Below are 17079 nucleotides of genomic sequence, written 5' to 3' on the forward strand. Positions count from 1 at the left end.
GGATGAAAGGATGAAAGGGTGAGTCAGCGGTCGGGAGTCAGGTGACGTTACCTTGAAGCGACAGACCAGCGCAGGAGAGACGGAGCGATAAAACTCGGGCAGCATTTCGTGACGAGTTGAAACGACGGCGTCCAAACATTTGGCCGCCGCCCGCCGAACCTTCCAGCTCATGTCGTCGTCGTCGCTGTACTCGTCGTCACTTCCTGGACAGACGGACCAACAGACGGTTACATCATCAGTCCCATTCAACATCGAGACACACACTCAGGCTTAGGTCTTAGGTCACAGGTGATTTTTTAGATTATCTGGTTCCAGCTGCAATTCGGTCCACTTTCCATCCTATCTTTTTTCCCTTCCACCCATCCTTCCACCTTTCCTTCCTTTATTCCTTTCATCTTTCCTCCCTGTCTTCTTTTCCTTCCTTCCTTCCACCCATCCTTCCATCTTTCCTTCCTTCATTCATTTCTCCCTTTCATCTTTCCTTCCTGTCTTTTTTCCTTCCTTCCACCCATCATTCCATCTTTCCTTCCTTAATTCCTTCCTCCCTTTCATCTTTCCTCCCTGTATTCTTTTCCTGCCTTCCTTCCTTCCACCCATCCTTCTATCTTTCCTTCCTTTCTCCCTTTCATCTTTCCTCCCACCCATCCTTCCATCTTTCCTCCCTTTCTCCCTTTCATCTTTCCTCCCACCCATCCTTCCATCTTTCCTCCCTGTCTTCTTTTCCTTCCTTCCACCCATCCTTCCATCTTTCCTTCCTTCATTCATTTCTCCCTTTCATCTTTCCTCCCCGTCTTCTTTTCCTTCCTTCCTTCCACCCATCCTTCCATCTTTCCTTCCATCTTTCCTCCCGGTCTTCTTTTCCAACCTTTACTTTCTTTTCTTTCTTCCTTACTTTTATTCTTTCCTTACTTCCACCTGTCCTTTCTTTCGTCTCCTTATCTTTCCTTCTCACCTTCCTTCCATTTGTCCTTCTTTCCTTTCTGCCTTCCTTCTTTTCCTTCCTCCCTTCCTTCCTTCCCTCCTTCTTTCCATCTTTTTAATGATCCGGCCCACATGAGATCAAATTGAGATGTTTGTTATTACAATCGTCTCTTGAAACAATATCAATATCAATAAAACACCATGACAACCATCCAGAATCACCGTCTCTGAAAGTCGTGTTCACGCACCTTGATAATCTTCATCGTTCTGCTCGGCGTCCATCGCGTTGTCATCTTCGTCTTCATCGTCAAAGTTGTAGTTGGGGTCGTAGGTCAGGTAGCGCAGGCAGATGGAGATGACGGTGGGAACGTGGGGGTAAACTTCTTTAGGACACCTGAAACAACACGTTTAGAAATTATGAAGTATGTAGTATGTAGTATAAAAGTATGTAGTATAAAAGTATGTAGTATAGAAGTATGTAGTATAGAAGTATGTAGTATGTAGTATAGAAGTATGTAGTATACAAGTATGTAGTATGTAGTATGTAGTATATAAGTATGTAGTATAGAAGTATGTAGTATAGGAGTATGTAGTATGTAGCATAGAAGTATGTAGTGTGTAGTATAGAAGTATGTAGTATGGAAGTATGTAGTATGGAAGTATGTAGTATAGAAGTATGTAGTATAGAAGTATGTAGTATAGAAGTATAGAAGTATGTAGTATAGAAGTATGTAGTATGTAGTATAGTAGTATGTAGTATAGAAGTATGTAGTATGTAGTATAGAAGTATGTAGTATAGAAGTATGTAGTATGTAGTATAGAAGTATGTAGTATGTAGTATAGAAGTATGTAGTATAGAAGTATGTAGTATGTAGTATAGTAGTATGTAGTATAGAAGTATGTAGTATAGAAGTATGTAGTATAGAAGTATGTAGTATGTAGTATAGAAGTATAGAAGTATGTAGTATAGAAGTATGTAGTATAGAAGTATGTAGTATGTAGTATAGAAGTATGTGGTATAGAAGTATGCAGTATAGAAGTATGTAGTATAGAAGTATGTAGTATAGAAGTATGTAGTATGTAGTATAGAAGTATGTAGTATGTAGTATAGAAGTATGTAGTATAGAAGTATGTAGTATGTAGTATAGAAGTATGTATTATAGAAGTATGTAGTATGTAGTATAGAAGTATGTAGTATAGAAGTATGTAGTATGTATTATAGAAGTATGTAGTATGTAGTATAGAAGTATGTAGTATGTATTATAGAAGTATGTAGTATGTAGTATAGAAGTATGTAGTATAGAAGTATGTAGTATGTAGTATAGAAGTGAAGTATGTAGTATAGAAGTATGTAGTATAGAAGTATGTAGTATGTAGTATAGAAGTATGTAGTATGTAGTATAGAAGTATGTAGTATGTAGTATAGAAGTATGTAGTATAGAAGTATGTAGTATGTATTATAGAAGTATGTAGTATGTAGTATAGAAGTATGTAGTATAGAAGTATGTAGTATGTAGTATAGAAGTATGTAGTATATAGTATAGAAGTATGTAGTATGTAGTATAGAAGTATGTAGTATGTAGTATATAGTATAGAAGTATGTAGTATATAGTATAGAAGTATGTAGTATAGAAGTATGTAGTATGTAGTATAGAAGTGAAGTATGTAGTATAGAAGTATGTAGTATAGAAGTATGTAGTATGTAGTATAGAAGTATGTAGTATGTAGTATAGAAGTATGTAGTATGTAGTATAGAAGTATGTAGTATAGAAGTATGTAGTATGTAGTATAGAAGTATGTTGTATAGAAGTATGTAGTATGTAGTATAGAAGTATGTAGTATGTAGTATAGAAGTATGTAGTATGTAGTATGGAAGTATGTAGTATAGAAGTATGTAGTATGTAGTATAGAAGTATGTAGTATGTAGTATGGAAGTATGTAGTATAGAAGTATGTAGTATGTAGTATAGAAGTATGTAGTATAGAAGTATGTAGTATGTAGTATAGAAGTATGTAGTATAGAAGTATGTAGTATGTAGTATAGAAGTATGTATTATAGAAGTATGTAGTATGTAGTATAGAAGTGTGTAGTATGTAGTATAGAAGTATGCAGTATAGAAGTATGTAGTATGTAGTATAGAAGTATGTAGTATAGAAGTATGTAGTATAGAAGTATGTAGTATAGAAGTATGTAGTATGTAGTATAGAAGTATGTAGTATAGAAGTGTGTAGTATAGTAGTATGTAGTATAGTAGTATGTAGTATGTAGTATAGAAGTATGTAGTATGTAGTATAGAAGTGTGTAGTATGTAGTATAGAAGTATGTAGTATAGAAGTATGTAGTATGTAGTATAGAAGTATGTAGTATGTAGTATAGAAGTATGTAGTATGTAGTATAGAAGTATGTAGTATAGTAGTGTGTAGTATAGAAGTATGTAGTATGTAGTATAGAAGTATGTAGTATGTAGTATAGAAGTGTGTAGTATAGTAGTGTGTAGTATAGAAGTATGTAGTATAGTAGTATGTAGTATGTAGTATAGAAGTATGTAGTATGTAGTATAGAAGTATGTAGTATAGTAGTATGTAGTATAGTAGTATGTAGTATGTAGTATAGAAGTATGTAGTATGTAGTATAGAAGTGTATGTAGTATGTAGTATAGAAGTATGTAGTATAGAAGTATAGAAGTATGTAGTATAGTAGTATGTAGTATAGAAGTATGTAGTATGTAGTATAGAAGTATGTAGTATAGAAGTGTGTAGTATGTAGTATAGAAGTATGTAGTATGTAGTATAGAAGTATGTAGTATGTAGTATAGGCCGTTTTACCTCCTAACGAAGGACTCGAAGGCCTGGATGCAATACTCTCTGAGCTCGTCATCGTCAACATTACAAAACTTTACGACCAGTGGGATGATCTTCTCCAGATACTCTCCTGCACAAACACACAGAGACATCAGAGTATTAGATTACTTCCTTCATTCAAACTCCTCTTATATCATAGATCAGAGGTGTCAAACTCAATTTCAATCAAGGGCCACATACAGCCCAGTTTGATCTCATGTGGGCTGGATCATTAAAGAGAACGAAGGAAGGAAGGAAGGAAGGAAGGAAGGAAGGACAGATGGATGGAAGGAAGGAAAGAAGGAAGGACAGGTGGAAGGAAAGAAGGAAGGAGGGGAGGTAGGAAGGACAGATGGAAGGAAGGAAGGACAGATGGAAGGAAGGAAGAAAAAGAAGACACAAAAGAAGGAAGGAAGGAAGGAAGGACAAGTGGAAGGAAAGGAGGAAGGAGGGAAGGAAGGAAGGAAGAAAGGATGGACAGGTGGAAGGAAAGAAGGAAGGAGGGAAGGAAGACAGGAAAGAAGGAAGGAAGAAAAAGAAGACAGAAAGGAAGGAAGGGAAGATGGAAGGAAGGAAGGAAGGAAGGAAGGAAGGAAGGACGGAAGGAAGGAAGGAAGGACAGGTGGAAGGAAAGAAGGAAGGAGGGAAGGTAGGAAGGACAGATGGAAGGAAGGAAGGACAGATGGAAGGAAGGAAGAAAAAGAAGACACAAAAGAAGGAAGGAAGGAAGGACAAGTGGAAGGAAAGGAAGAAGGAGGGAAGGAAGGAAGGAAGGAAGAAAGGATGGACAGGTGGAAGGAAAGAAGGAAGGAGGGAAGGAAGACAGGAAAGAAGGAAGGAAGAAAAAGAAGACAGAAAGGAAGGAAGGGAAGATGGAAGGAAGGAAGGACGGACAGGTGGAAGGAAAGAAGGAAGGAGGGAAGGAAGAAAAAGAAGACAGAAAGGAAGGAAGGGAAGATGGAAGGAAGGGAGGAATAAGGACAGTGGGCCGGATTGGACCCCTTGGCGGGCCGGATCTGGCCCACGGGCCTCATGTTTGACACCCCTGTTCTAGCTGTTGGCATGTCGTCCCCTCTCATCTCACCGATCCTGTGTCCCGCCTGTCTGCTGATGGCCGCCGTGCACTGGATGTAGGTTCTTGTGGTTGACATGTTGTCGTTCCTGCCGAGCTCCGTCAGAAGATGTTCAATCAGATCGATGAAGACCAGGTTCCCGCAGGACATCACCAGGTGGCCCAGAGCCATGATGGTCCTCTGAAACATTCATGGAGATAAATAAATGAAGAGAGGCTTTCACAAGTTAACATAAAGGTTCCTGTTGTGTTGCTGTGAAGGAAAATTTCTAGGGCTTAACGTTAATTAATGCAATCCATAACGCGTACATTTTTTAAAATCGCATTTTAATGTTGCAAGCCTTTTTGTCCCTTCTACTCCCCCGTAGACGGCTCCTCTAGCTGTAGCGCTATGCTTTGAAGTGGCCTCCTGCAGTAAACCTACCGCGCTGATGGAAAGTAAGAGAGCTACTGGACTTTTGAACGGCTTGTTTAACTTTAAAACACTTCCAGACGCTTCAGTTGACAAGTCAAAAGTAAAATGCAACCTGTGTCAAACGGAGTTTAACTACCACCGGAGTACGTGGAGTTTGAGTTAGCACCTCCACGCTAAACACCCAGGTGCAGCCAAGCCAGCCTCAGCTCCACCAAAGGACCATTTTGGAGTGTGGGAGTCGCAGCAGAGCCGTGATTGATTCCCAGTTAAGACACTCTGGTAAGAAATGCTTTACATTATGGGCTTAAAACTGCCTTCAAATGGAAAATAACAGGATTTTAAACATGCAATTCAAAACGCCATTAATCGTGATTAACTATGGAAATTCTGCGATTAATCTCGATTAAAAAAATTAATCGTTTGACAGCTCTAAAAATTACTTCAAAGAGGATGAGGCTCAAGAGTTCCAACATCTATGTGATTGTCAACAAGCCTCATATTTGGGTCTGCCGTAGACCTCTGTTGTCCAGAAACTTTACTCTACTAAAAAGAAGTAAATAATATAATTGTACATAGGCATGGGCCGGTTACCGGTTTCAAGGTTTACCACGGTATGAAAAAGTCACGGTTTCAAAACCACTAAAATTTTCCGTCACACCGTTCCTGCGGTATGAGCGGGTTTTTTTAATGTGACGTCTGGTCAGAGAGAGAGTGGAGGTCCCTCAGGTCGTGTGCAGCTGCAGCGTGAAGTACAACCCCTCCCGTACTCCGGTTGCTGTTACAAGCAGGTAGCTCTGCTGGCTGTATGATGGCTGGAGGAGGCGAGCCCCCGAACTTTCCCCCCCCCATCTATAAAAGGACCAAGTCGGCTGTATTTATACTTCGGCTACCATAAAAAAGACAGACAGCCGCGGCTCGGAGGAAGAAGGTAATGGACAGTAGCAGCACGAGGAGGAAATACATCCTATATGATCGTGAGCAAGTCTCCAAAAAACTGTTGAGATTCAGTTTTAAGCTCTTGCTGCATTTATTTATATTTATCTTAGAAATGTTTTTTTAGTTTTTTTTTTCAAAATACAGACATTTCAAAATATCACATTTTATAGCCGTAATCATAATACCGTGAAACCGTGATATTTTTACCTAAGGTTATCACACCGTCAGAATCTCATACCGGCCCATGCCTAATTGTACATGTAGCAGATGTGCAGCGATTGAATTTTATTCCTCAAAAAGCAATAACAATATAAACTTCTCTTAATATAACTATGAAAAATTGTACAGGAAATGAATAAATAAAGCAAAAGGTCCGGAGGGGGGGGGGGGGGGGGGGGGGTTGGTCTAATAAGCAGCAACATTCAGTCATTCTAAACAAACTAACGTGACCAAAACTCTTCAGAATAAAGGCTCATATCACCCAGTGCAGCAGCAGAGTGAGTCTACGGCACAAAGGAGACATATCAGGCTTCGGCTCCAAACTAGAGTTAAATATAGACATCGCCAGCTTTATTGTTTAAGGGTTAAAAGGTCGGCGTTACCTTCCTGACAGCCAGTCTGGGGGAGGTGAGCTGAGGGAGCAGGCAGCTCAGGATGGAGGGATGGAAGTTCACCAGCAGGCCTCCTTGTCTGCAGAGACAAACAGATTATTTAGTCTCAGTTAGACAGGATGACGTGAGTGTGTCCAGTATTTGATTTACACAGTGCTGTTGTTGGGGGGAGTCCTGTTTTCTGGAGCACCACGACTTCCTGTACACACTTAACCTCCTACTGTTAATTCAGTGGAGACAGATGTTCTGAAAATGTAACGTAACGAGCGAATAAACACACAACATTGACATATTATACTATTATTTTTCCTTATTTCTCCCTTCCTTCCTTTCTGTCTTCTTTCCCTTCCTACGTTCTTTCCTTCCATCTGTCCTTCCTTCCTTCCTTCATTCCCCCTGTCCTTCCTTCCTTCCTTTGTTTCCTTCCTTCCTTCTTTTGTGTCTTCTTTTTCTTCCTACCTTCCTTCCTTCCTGTCATCTTTCCCTTCCTACCTTCCTTCCTTCCACCTGTCCGTCCTTCCTTCCTTCCTTCCTGTCTTCTTTCCCTTCCTACCTTCTTTCCTTCTATCTGTCCTTCCTTCCTTCCTTCCTTCCTTCCTGTCTTCTTTCCTTCCACCTGTCCTTCCTTCCCTCCATCTTTTTAATGATCCGGCCCACATGGGATTAAATTGGGCTGTATGTGGCCCTTGATTGAAAATGAATTTGACATCTCTGGTTTAGAAGAAATTAAAATATTGCATACCATATTCAAACCATGCTTGTGTGGTTACAGTAAATACCTGCAGAGCATGTCGGCCATGATGTCGAGCGCCTCCAGCTGGACTGACACGTCTTCCTGTTTGGCGATGGCGCTCGTCAGACGGCCGGTTATCTTCTTACACACGCTTGCCGCTAAAGCAGATCCTGAGACACACAGAGAGGAGAGTTTGGTTATTAGTTGATTTATTGAAGGGAAAATAATCAGGAATGTATTTAAAAACTGTGATTCCAGCTTTTCAGTGTGAGGTTGTACTGATTTTCTCTGTTTTATATCACCGTACACTGAATGTGTTTGAGTTTCGGATTGTTGGTAAATAATGTTCAGGGTCAAATTTGAGGCATTTTTTCCATCAGAGAGCTGTTAAAATACTCTCTTTCCTTCCTTCCTCCTTTCCTTTCCTTCCTTCCTCCTGCCTTCCATCCTCCCTCCCTCCTTTCTTTCCTTCCTTCCCTTCCTTCTTCCTCCCTTCCTTCCTCTCTTTCCTTCCTCCCTTCGCTTTCTTTTAGCGTGAAATATGGGGAAGGGAGGAAGGAAGGGAGGAAAGGAAAGAAGGTAGGGAGGAAGGACAGAGGAAAGAAGGAAGGAGGGAGGGAGGGAGGAAAAAAGGAAGGAAAGGAGGGAGGAAGGAAGGGAGGAAAGGACAGAGGAAAGAAGGAGGTAGGGAGGAGAGAAGGACAGAAGGAAGGAAGAAAAGGGGATGGAGGGAGGAAGGAAGAAGGGAGGGAGGAAGGAAGGGGGGAAGGAAAGGATGGAAAGAAGGACGGGAGGAAAGAAAGGAAGGAAGGAAAGGAAAGAAGGAAGGTAGGAGGGCGGGAGGAAGCAAGGAAGGAGCGAGAGAGGGAGAAAGGAAAAGGACAGAGGAAAGAAGGAAGGGAGGAAGGAAAATACTTTTTGACATTTTAACTAAACAATTCATTTTTTAAAAAGTCCTTAAATCTGAGTAGAAATTAGTTATAGGTGGAGTTAAAGTTTTCTTCTTACAGCTACATCCACTCATGTAAATGTATAAATGAGGGAGTGGGGGGGGGGGGGGGGGGGGGGGGGGGTTTACCACTGGAGGCAGGCGGTAACTCTCCGATCACAGTTTTGAGTCCGATGGAGGAAATGTCTCTGAGTTGTTCTTTGTCCGACAGCATGTTGGTGCACAGCGTGTCCACGATCGTCTCCACCTGGTACTCCTTCACCTTGCTGACCAGCGGCCCGAGGCTGGCGAAACAAGCGCACCCTCAGCGTTAACAGACACTCGGAGACACGTCAACCTTCCTGTCGTCCTCCCGGGTCAAATTCACCCCGTCTGTTTGGACTGTTCCTTCTTTTCCTGTCACCCTTCCTTCTGCCCCCCCCCCTCCTTCCTTCCTTCTGTCCGTCTTTCCTTCCTTTCCTCCCTCCTTCTCTCTTTCTTTCCTCCCCCCTCCCTCCTTCCTTCTTTCCTCCCCCTCCTTCCTTCTGTCCTTCTTTCCTTCCTTCCTTTCTCCCTTCCTTCTGTCCTTTTTTCCTCCCTCCTTCCTTCCTTTCCTTCCATCCTTCTTCCTTCCTTCCTTCCCCTCCCTCCCTCCTACCTTCCTTCCCTCTCCTTCCTTCCTCCTTTCCTTCCTTCTTCCTCCATTCCTTCCTCCTTTCCTCCTTCTTCCCCCTTACATCCTTCTTCCTCCTTCCTTCCTTCCTCCTTCCTTTCTCCCTTCCTTACCTCCTTCCTCCCTACCTCCTTCCTTCTTTCTTTCTCCTTTGCTTCCCTTCTTCCCCCCTTCCATCCTTCTTCCTCCCTTCCTCCTTTCCTTCCTTCTTTCTCCATCCCTTCCTTCCTCCTTTCTCCCTCCCTTCCTCCTTTCCTTCCTTCCTTGACTCGAGGACAACAGGAGGGTTAAAAAACGTAGAAAATTAAACTAAAATATAAAGAAATGTGTTTTCACCATTTGACGGCCAGGTTCTGAACTTCTCCGTTCTTGTCCTCCAACAGTTTGAGAATCATCCTCACGACCTGTCAATCAATCAATTAATGAATGAACGAATGAATGAATCAATCAATCAATCAATCCAATGGTTTGCTCAAAACTCAAGAATAGATATAAACTTTACTTTCTTTTCATTTGACGTTTTTTAAATGAAGTCATTATTAGTATAAGTCCACTTAAACACACTGTAGGTGATCAAATATTTAATATTTATCATTCTTTTGTGGTTACACCATTTGACATTTTCAGGAGCATTCAGTCTTACTTTTGGTAAAAAAAATGGTGCAAATGATATAAAACCAACAAAAATACTAACAGTACATTATAACAAACCTGATGCTGCTTTTAAGACTATTTTAAACTGATTTTTGTATTTCTCATGTTGCCAACACTTATTTAACGATGAGCCTTTAACCAGTATAAACGGTTTAAACTGACCTTTCTCTCGCTGTCGTCGTCGAGTTTGATTGAATCTTTTTGTAGCTCCGTCATCAGGTCGTTAGTGGCCATAAACCTGGAAACACACAGAACACACAAATTAATTAAACAATTCATCCAAAGCTCAAACCTGCAGTAAGGTTGGTCCGATGGCTGTCAGGCATTGTCCATCAGCGATTGCATACAATAAATAACATAACATAATAACATGAGTAGTATTTGAAATATTTGTTATCACTTCATTTCACCTTAAACTCAAGTTTTGATTAATTGAGCAGCCTTAGGTGTGGAGCTGTTATTCTGCATACGACACTTCATATAACTGAAGGAAGGATTAATGGAAAAATGTACCGAGACATTCTTGATAAAAATCTGAAACAAGGATGGACATTTCAGAAAGACAATGACGCCAAACACACAGCCGAGGAAAGTCTCAACCAATCACCTGACCTGAATCCAATAGAAAATAGTGCCGGGCAATTAATCGAAAAATAATCGAAACATACATTTAGAAACTCTAATCGACTTAATCTTGCTCATGTCAATTAATGGTGGTGTCCACTGTTGCCATGACAACAAAGGTTGCATATCTTTAAGGAATTTGAAAACTTGTCAGCAGTCATCATTTTAACCCAAACCCAAATGATCTTTGCATAGTTGTCCTAGAGAGAAGGGAGGAAGGGAGGAAGGGAGGAAGAAGGAAGGGAGGAAGAAGGAAGGGAGGGAGGGAGGAAGGAGGGAAGGAAGGGAGGAAGGAAGGAAGAAGGAAGGAAAGGAGGAAGGAAAGGAGGGAGAAGGAAGGGAGGAAAGGAAAGAAGGAAGGGAGGGAGGGAAGTAGGAAGGAAGGAAGGAATGAAGGATGGAAAGGAGGAAGAATGAAGGAAAGGAGGGAGGGAAGTAGGAAGGAAGGAAGGAAGGAAGAGAAAAAGGAGGACAGAAGGAAAGAAGGAAGTAAAGGAGGTAGGAAGGAAGGAAGGAAGGAAGGAAGGAAGGAAGGAAGAAAGGAGGAAGGAAAGGAGGGAGAAAGGAAGGAAGGGAGGGAGGGAGGAAGGAAAGGTGGATGTCATAATTAGTTTCTACTCCAGTTCACATTCATTAATTGTCCCATCAGTCATTAATAAATGTCAAATTAATCTTTAATGAAGCCGTCAGAGAGCAAACAGAGTGTAAAAAGACTTCATAATAATTCATAATCATTATTTTATAGAATATAAAGAGTCAAAGTTGAATATTTGCATCATAAAAGAAGCATTTTATATTTATTTATTCTGCAGATCACTGGAGATCCACCTTAAAATCCACCTTAAAACCACAGGATGTTATTTCCCCGCTGTGATTTATAAGAAGAGGTCAAAGGTCAAATGGAGGTAAACATTCCTGAAACCAGCTCCGAGGAACAATTAGAGAGAGAGAGTCTGCTTCAGGTGTTCTTAGATCATGATGAAGAAGAGTATGATGAAGAGGAAGAAGAAGGAGACGAAGAAGATGAAGAAGGAGACGAAGGAGACGAAGACTAAGATAAAGATGAAGATGATGAAGAGGAAGAAGATGAAGAGGAAGAAGATGAAGATGAAGAGGAAGAAGATGATGGAGACAAAGAAGAAGAGGAAGTAGACGAAGAGTAAGATAAAGATGACAAAGAAGAGGATGATGATGATGAGGAAGAAAACAAAGAAGACGATGAAGATGATGAAGAAGAAAATAAAGATGAAGATAAAGAGGAAGAAGATGAAGACAATCATGAATAAATGGAAGACGACGACAAAGAAAAGGAGGAAGATGAAGATAAAGAGGAAGAAGAAGCTGAAGATAATCATGAGGAAGAAGGAAAGAATATAAAAGATAAAGACGACTAGAAGAAGACTATGACGAAGAAAATCAAGATGAAGAAGAGGAAGAAGAAGACGAAAAAGAAGACGAAGATAAAGAGAAAAAGGAAGATGAAGACGATGAAGAAGAGGACAAAGCGTCTGTGATGAATATTGTCTCCAGTTTTATTGAGTTTGTTCTCAGATCTCAGAGAGAAACATTAAAAAGGACGAATTCACAATATTTCCAAGTTTGTCTTTAAAGCACCAGTCAGGTTTTCCTCTCTGTGATCTTCCCTCCTCCTCCTCCTCCTCCTCCTCCTCCTCCTCCTCCTCCTCCTCCTCCTCTTCCTCCTCCTCCTCTTCTTCATACTGAATATTAAAACCTTCTAATGTGATGGACACACAGTCATTAAAAAGTATCTGATCAGCTTCTATCATATCAACTCATATCTGACACATTAGCACTTAGCACACTTTAGCATCAGATTCCCTCTTAGTGCCCCCCACCGACTAGGCATGGGCCAGTTACCGGTTTCAAGGTTTACCACGGTATGAAAAAGTCACGGTTTCAAAACCACTAAAATGTTCCGTCACACCGTTCCTGCGGCATGAGCATAGACTGTTTGGGTATGAGCGGGTTTTTTTAATGTGACGTCTGGTCAGAGAGAGAGAGTGGAGGTCGCTCAGGTTGCATGCAGCTGCAGCGTGAAGTACAACCCCTCCCGTACTCCTCCTGCTGTTACAAGCAGGTAGCTCTGCAGGCTGTATGACGGCTGAAGGAGGCGAGCCCCCCGAACTCCCCCCCCCCCCCCCGTCTAAAAGGACCAAGTCGGCTGTATTTATACTTCAGCTACTGTAAAAAGACAGACGGCCGTGGCTCGGAGGAAGAAGGTAACGGACAGTAGCAGCGGGAGGAGGAAATACATCCTATATGATCGTGAGCAAGTGTCCAAAAACTGTTGATTCAGTTTTAAGCTCCTGCTGCATTTATTTATTTATATTTATCTTAGAAATGTTTTTACTTTTTTCAATTATTTATGTTCTGATCTTGAGCCACAGGTTAAGTGATTGCATTTATTTGTATTTTGTGTTTTTTCCACAAAAAATAATGAATTTATGTCGTGACTTGAGCTGCAGGTTTAGCCTCGGTTAAAGGACTGCACTTATTTATTTATTTAGAAAGAATTCAGTTATTTTTTATTATTATTTATTTTAAATACATATTTACTAAAAATAAAAGACCGTTCAATGGGAAACATTTTTTTCCCTTTTGTTTTTAAATACAGACATTTCAAAATATCACATTTTATAGCTGTAATCATAAAACCGTGAAACCGTGAGACCGTGATATTTTTACCTAAGGTTATCACACCGTCAGAATCTCATACCGGTCCATGCCTACCCCCGACAGTCGACCCAGAGTTAACCTTTAACCCTTCAGCCCAAAAGTTCACCTACAGAACAACTTTAATAATCCCGACTCATCACTTATATTCAACTTGTTTCCACTGTGAGAAACATTCCTCACGTCTCCGCCCGCTTCATCGCAGTCACATCAGAGCAATCAGAGCAGCTTCAGGGCAAAAACCTCTCAGAGCCGCCGGTTTCATGTTTAACCTGAAAGACTCGAGTTTTAACGCTGGGGGGTTTTCTTCTTTTCTAGTGTGAAACTAACAGATTTACACCGTCAGAGAAATAAAAGATAAATATAATTAATAAGTTAATTAAAAACGTAGAGAGTCTGATTAACCCTCCTGTTGGAAGGAAGAAGGAAGGGAGGGAAGAAGGAAGGCAGGAAGAAGGAGGGAAGGTAGGAAGAAAGAAGGAAAGGAGGAAGGAAGGGAGGAAGAAGGAAGGAAAGGAGGGAGGGAGGGAGAAAGGAAAAGCGGAAGGGAGGAAGGAAGGAAAGAAGGACAGAGGAAGGGAGGAAGGAAGAAGGAGGGAAGGTAGGAAGAAAGAAGGAAAGGAGGAAGGAAGGGAGGAAGAAGGAAGGAAAGGAGGGAGGGAGGGAGAAAGGAAAAGCGGAAGGGAGGAAGGAAGGAAAGAAGGACAGAGGAAAGGAGGAAGGACAGAAGGAAGAAAGGGGGATAGAGGAAGGAAAGAAGGAACAGTCAAAACAGACGGGAGGACGACAGGAAGGTTAAACTGGATTTAAGCTGATTTAAACTTCGGATTTAACAAATGACACGACAAAAAAAAACAGAAACAAAAGGAAAAACAACAAAAAGGCAATTAGACAAACTGTGATGAACCGGAGGGCTTATCGACTGACGCATCGACTCAGCAAGTTTTAGGGGTCAGGCCCAAAAGTATAGCAACAAAAAGACTAACGTTGAAACATATCTACTTAATCTGACTCATCTGGACGACTGAAGCTTCATATTTAAACACAGAAGCATCATGAAAGGATCCTTAAATGGTTAAGACACACTTTAAAAACTGTGAATCTGACCTTTAAATAAACTTAAATTACACAAATCCCCTCATGTATCAACAAGTCGACCACTTTAAACACCTGCTGTTAACATTTACATCCTTTACTGCAGTAAAAATACTCCTACAGTAAAAGTACTGCAGTATTATGAGTGATGTAGTATGCAGTATTACAGTAAAAGTACTGCAGTATTATAGTGATGTAGTATGCAGTATTACAGTAAAAGTACTGCAGTATTATAGTGATGTAGTATGCAGTATTACAGTAAAAGTACTGCAGTATTATAGTGATGTAGTATGCAGTATTACTGTAAAAGTACTGCAGTATTATAGTGATGTAGTATGCAGTATTACAGTAAAAGTACTGCAGTATTATAGTGATGTAGTATGCAGTATTACAGTAAAAGTAGTGATATATTATTATATCATTAGATTAGATTATTAATAGTGAAGCATCAGTGTTAGAGCAGCATGTTACTGTTGTAGCTGCTGGAGGTGGAGCTAGTTTACACTACTTTATATACAGTTAGCTAGTTTACACTACTTTATATACAGTTAGCTAGTTTATACTACTTTATATACAGTTAGCTAGTTTATACTACTTTATATACAGTTAGCTAGTTTATACTACTTTATATACAGTTAGCTAGTTTATACTACTTTATATACAGTTAGCTAGTTTATACTACTTTATATACAGTTAGCTAGTTTACACTACTGTATATACAGTTAGCTAGTTTATACTACTTTATATACAGTTAGCTAGTTTATACTACTTTATATACAGTTAGCTAGTTTACAGTACTTTATATACAGTTAGCTAGTTTATACTACTTTATATACAGTTAGCTAGTTTACAGTACTTTATATACAGTTAGCTAGTTTATACTACTTTATATACAGTTAGCTAGTTTATACTACTTTATATACAGTTAGCTAGTTTATACTACTTTATATACAGTTAGCTAGTTTATACTACTTTATATACAGTTAGCTAGTTTATACTACTTTATATACAGTTAGCTAGTTTATACTACTTTATATACAGTTAGCTATAAATGTCAGCAGATACATGTGAGGGCTGCTGAGATGATTAATGGGAAAGAAGAAAAACAAAGTTGTGATACACAAATGTGTTTTCAGTTTTTGGACTTTTTCTCTAATCTTTGATTTTGGCTGAAATATTGGATCATTTGAACATTTATTGAAATGAAAGCATGTGAGAAGTTTAGAGGGAAGAATCAGTATTTGGTGGAGCTGTTAACAACTCATAGACATCTGAAATGTGAGCCGACTACACACTGCTGACTGGTTTCATCTTTAACAATGTGTTGTATTTTAAAAGCTTGTTATATTATCCATTGAGTCAAATCTGCATCTGAAAAGTAACTAAAGCTGTTAAATAAATGTAGTGGAGTAGAAAGTACAATATTTCCCTCTGAGATGTAGAAAGTAGCATCACATATAAACACTACAGTAAAGTACAAATACATTAAAATTATAGTTAAGTGCTGTAGTTGAATAAACACAGTATTTAGTGCAGAATAACAGAATCAGTGTGATAATATTTTATATCTACTGTAATAAAGATATAGTACTGTGTGATGCACATCATGCTATTAGTTTCATTTATGGACATTTTTAGTGTATTTTATAATATTTATAGGTTTGTAGCAGCTCACACCTGCAGATATTATCCCTACAGTAAAGTACATCAGTATAATACTTTAATAAATGTTCTTAATTACTGGATGACTGATGAAGCTGCTGTCTGTTTACATGCTGCTACTTATCTTAAAAACACACTAACCTTACTACACATCTCTGCTTTACTGCTTCATACACAATAACACCACTCAGCTGGTTTCTTCCACATGCACTTATTAAATACACAAATGTTAAAAAACGCCAAACACACACACACACACACACACACACACCAACACCTACCAGAGCTGACATCACGCTAGCTCTGCAGCAGCAGCATGACAGAAGTTAGTAGCTACCAGTTAGCATTGAGGAAGCTAACGATGGTGATGAAGCTAAACCCTGCAGACTAACACCATGTGCGGCAGTCTGAGCCTCCTAACCATGGACATCCCAGCCACTGTAGAGTACAAACACACACCACACACACACCACAGGGCATCAAACCTGTGAGCTAAGTGACGTAGGAGGCCGATGCTCAGCTCAGACAGGTGGCTGCTGGCTAACATGAAGCAGCAAGGCCCCAAAAAGCTGCACCAAGCTGCACCAAAGCTTCCTCTCTGCTCCCATATCGGACCATAAAAACACACAACACAAACACACGTGCAGCCGATATGAAACGTGCACGTGCCACACTTAATTATGAGCTTGTTATTACCTGAAATCCTTGTCGCTGGAGGTCATTTTCTCCAGCAGATTGGAGATGTGGTACGAGGCGCTCGCCATGTCGGTGCTGTTAGCTGATAGCCTCCTCCTGCTACTGTGTGTGTGTGTGTGTGTAGGTGTTGTTGTTCCTGGTGTTGAGTTGTGTTGTGCTATGTGTGTGTGTGTGTGTGTGTGTGTGTGTAAGTGTTGCTTGGTTGTTGTGTTGTTGCGCTGTTGCCTTGTTTTGTTCCCTTTTTCTTACAGAGACTGTCGCATCCCGGGGCGCGGAGTTTGGTGTGTTTGAATGGAGCTCCCGTTTCTGTCTGCAGAGGGGCGGGGTTAGCAGGGCTGGACGCTGCTGGGGGTCAGGGGTCAGAGTCTCAGACAGAGTTTATTTATTTATTTGTTTATTTAATTCTCTCTTTCATAGTCAGACTCATATAGTTTAAAACAATGTTTTTTATTAGCACATATTAGGTTAACACATATTAGGTGTATTACGGTAATGTGGGACAAAAAGTACATTTATATATTATTT

The 17079-nt window shown here is 40.2% G+C and overlaps 1 protein-coding gene across 1 annotated transcript in view; it reads right to left on the reverse strand.

Moving 5' to 3' along the window:
• The window catches only part of cand1 (cullin-associated and neddylation-dissociated 1), a 39294-nt gene extending 22601 nt beyond the window's left edge, over positions 1-16693 (reverse strand). The window contains exons 1-10 of the mRNA XM_053343967.1: positions 16555-16693; positions 9946-10021; positions 9466-9533; positions 8607-8761; positions 7575-7698; positions 6787-6874; positions 4846-5014; positions 3747-3852; positions 1170-1315; positions 52-203 (exon numbers count right to left, since the gene is read on the reverse strand). Coding sequence (XP_053199942.1) covers positions 52-203; positions 1170-1315; positions 3747-3852; positions 4846-5014; positions 6787-6874; positions 7575-7698; positions 8607-8761; positions 9466-9533; positions 9946-10021; positions 16555-16622 — 1152 coding nt within the window. The 5' untranslated portion in view covers positions 16623-16693. The remainder of the gene's footprint in view (positions 1-51; positions 204-1169; positions 1316-3746; positions 3853-4845; positions 5015-6786; positions 6875-7574; positions 7699-8606; positions 8762-9465; positions 9534-9945; positions 10022-16554) is intronic.
• Positions 16694-17079: the final 386 nt, after the last annotated feature.

Source organism: Scomber japonicus, chromosome 23, assembly GCF_027409825.1.
Source record: "Scomber japonicus isolate fScoJap1 chromosome 23, fScoJap1.pri, whole genome shotgun sequence".
Lineage (NCBI taxonomy): Eukaryota > Metazoa > Chordata > Actinopteri > Scombriformes > Scombridae > Scomber > Scomber japonicus.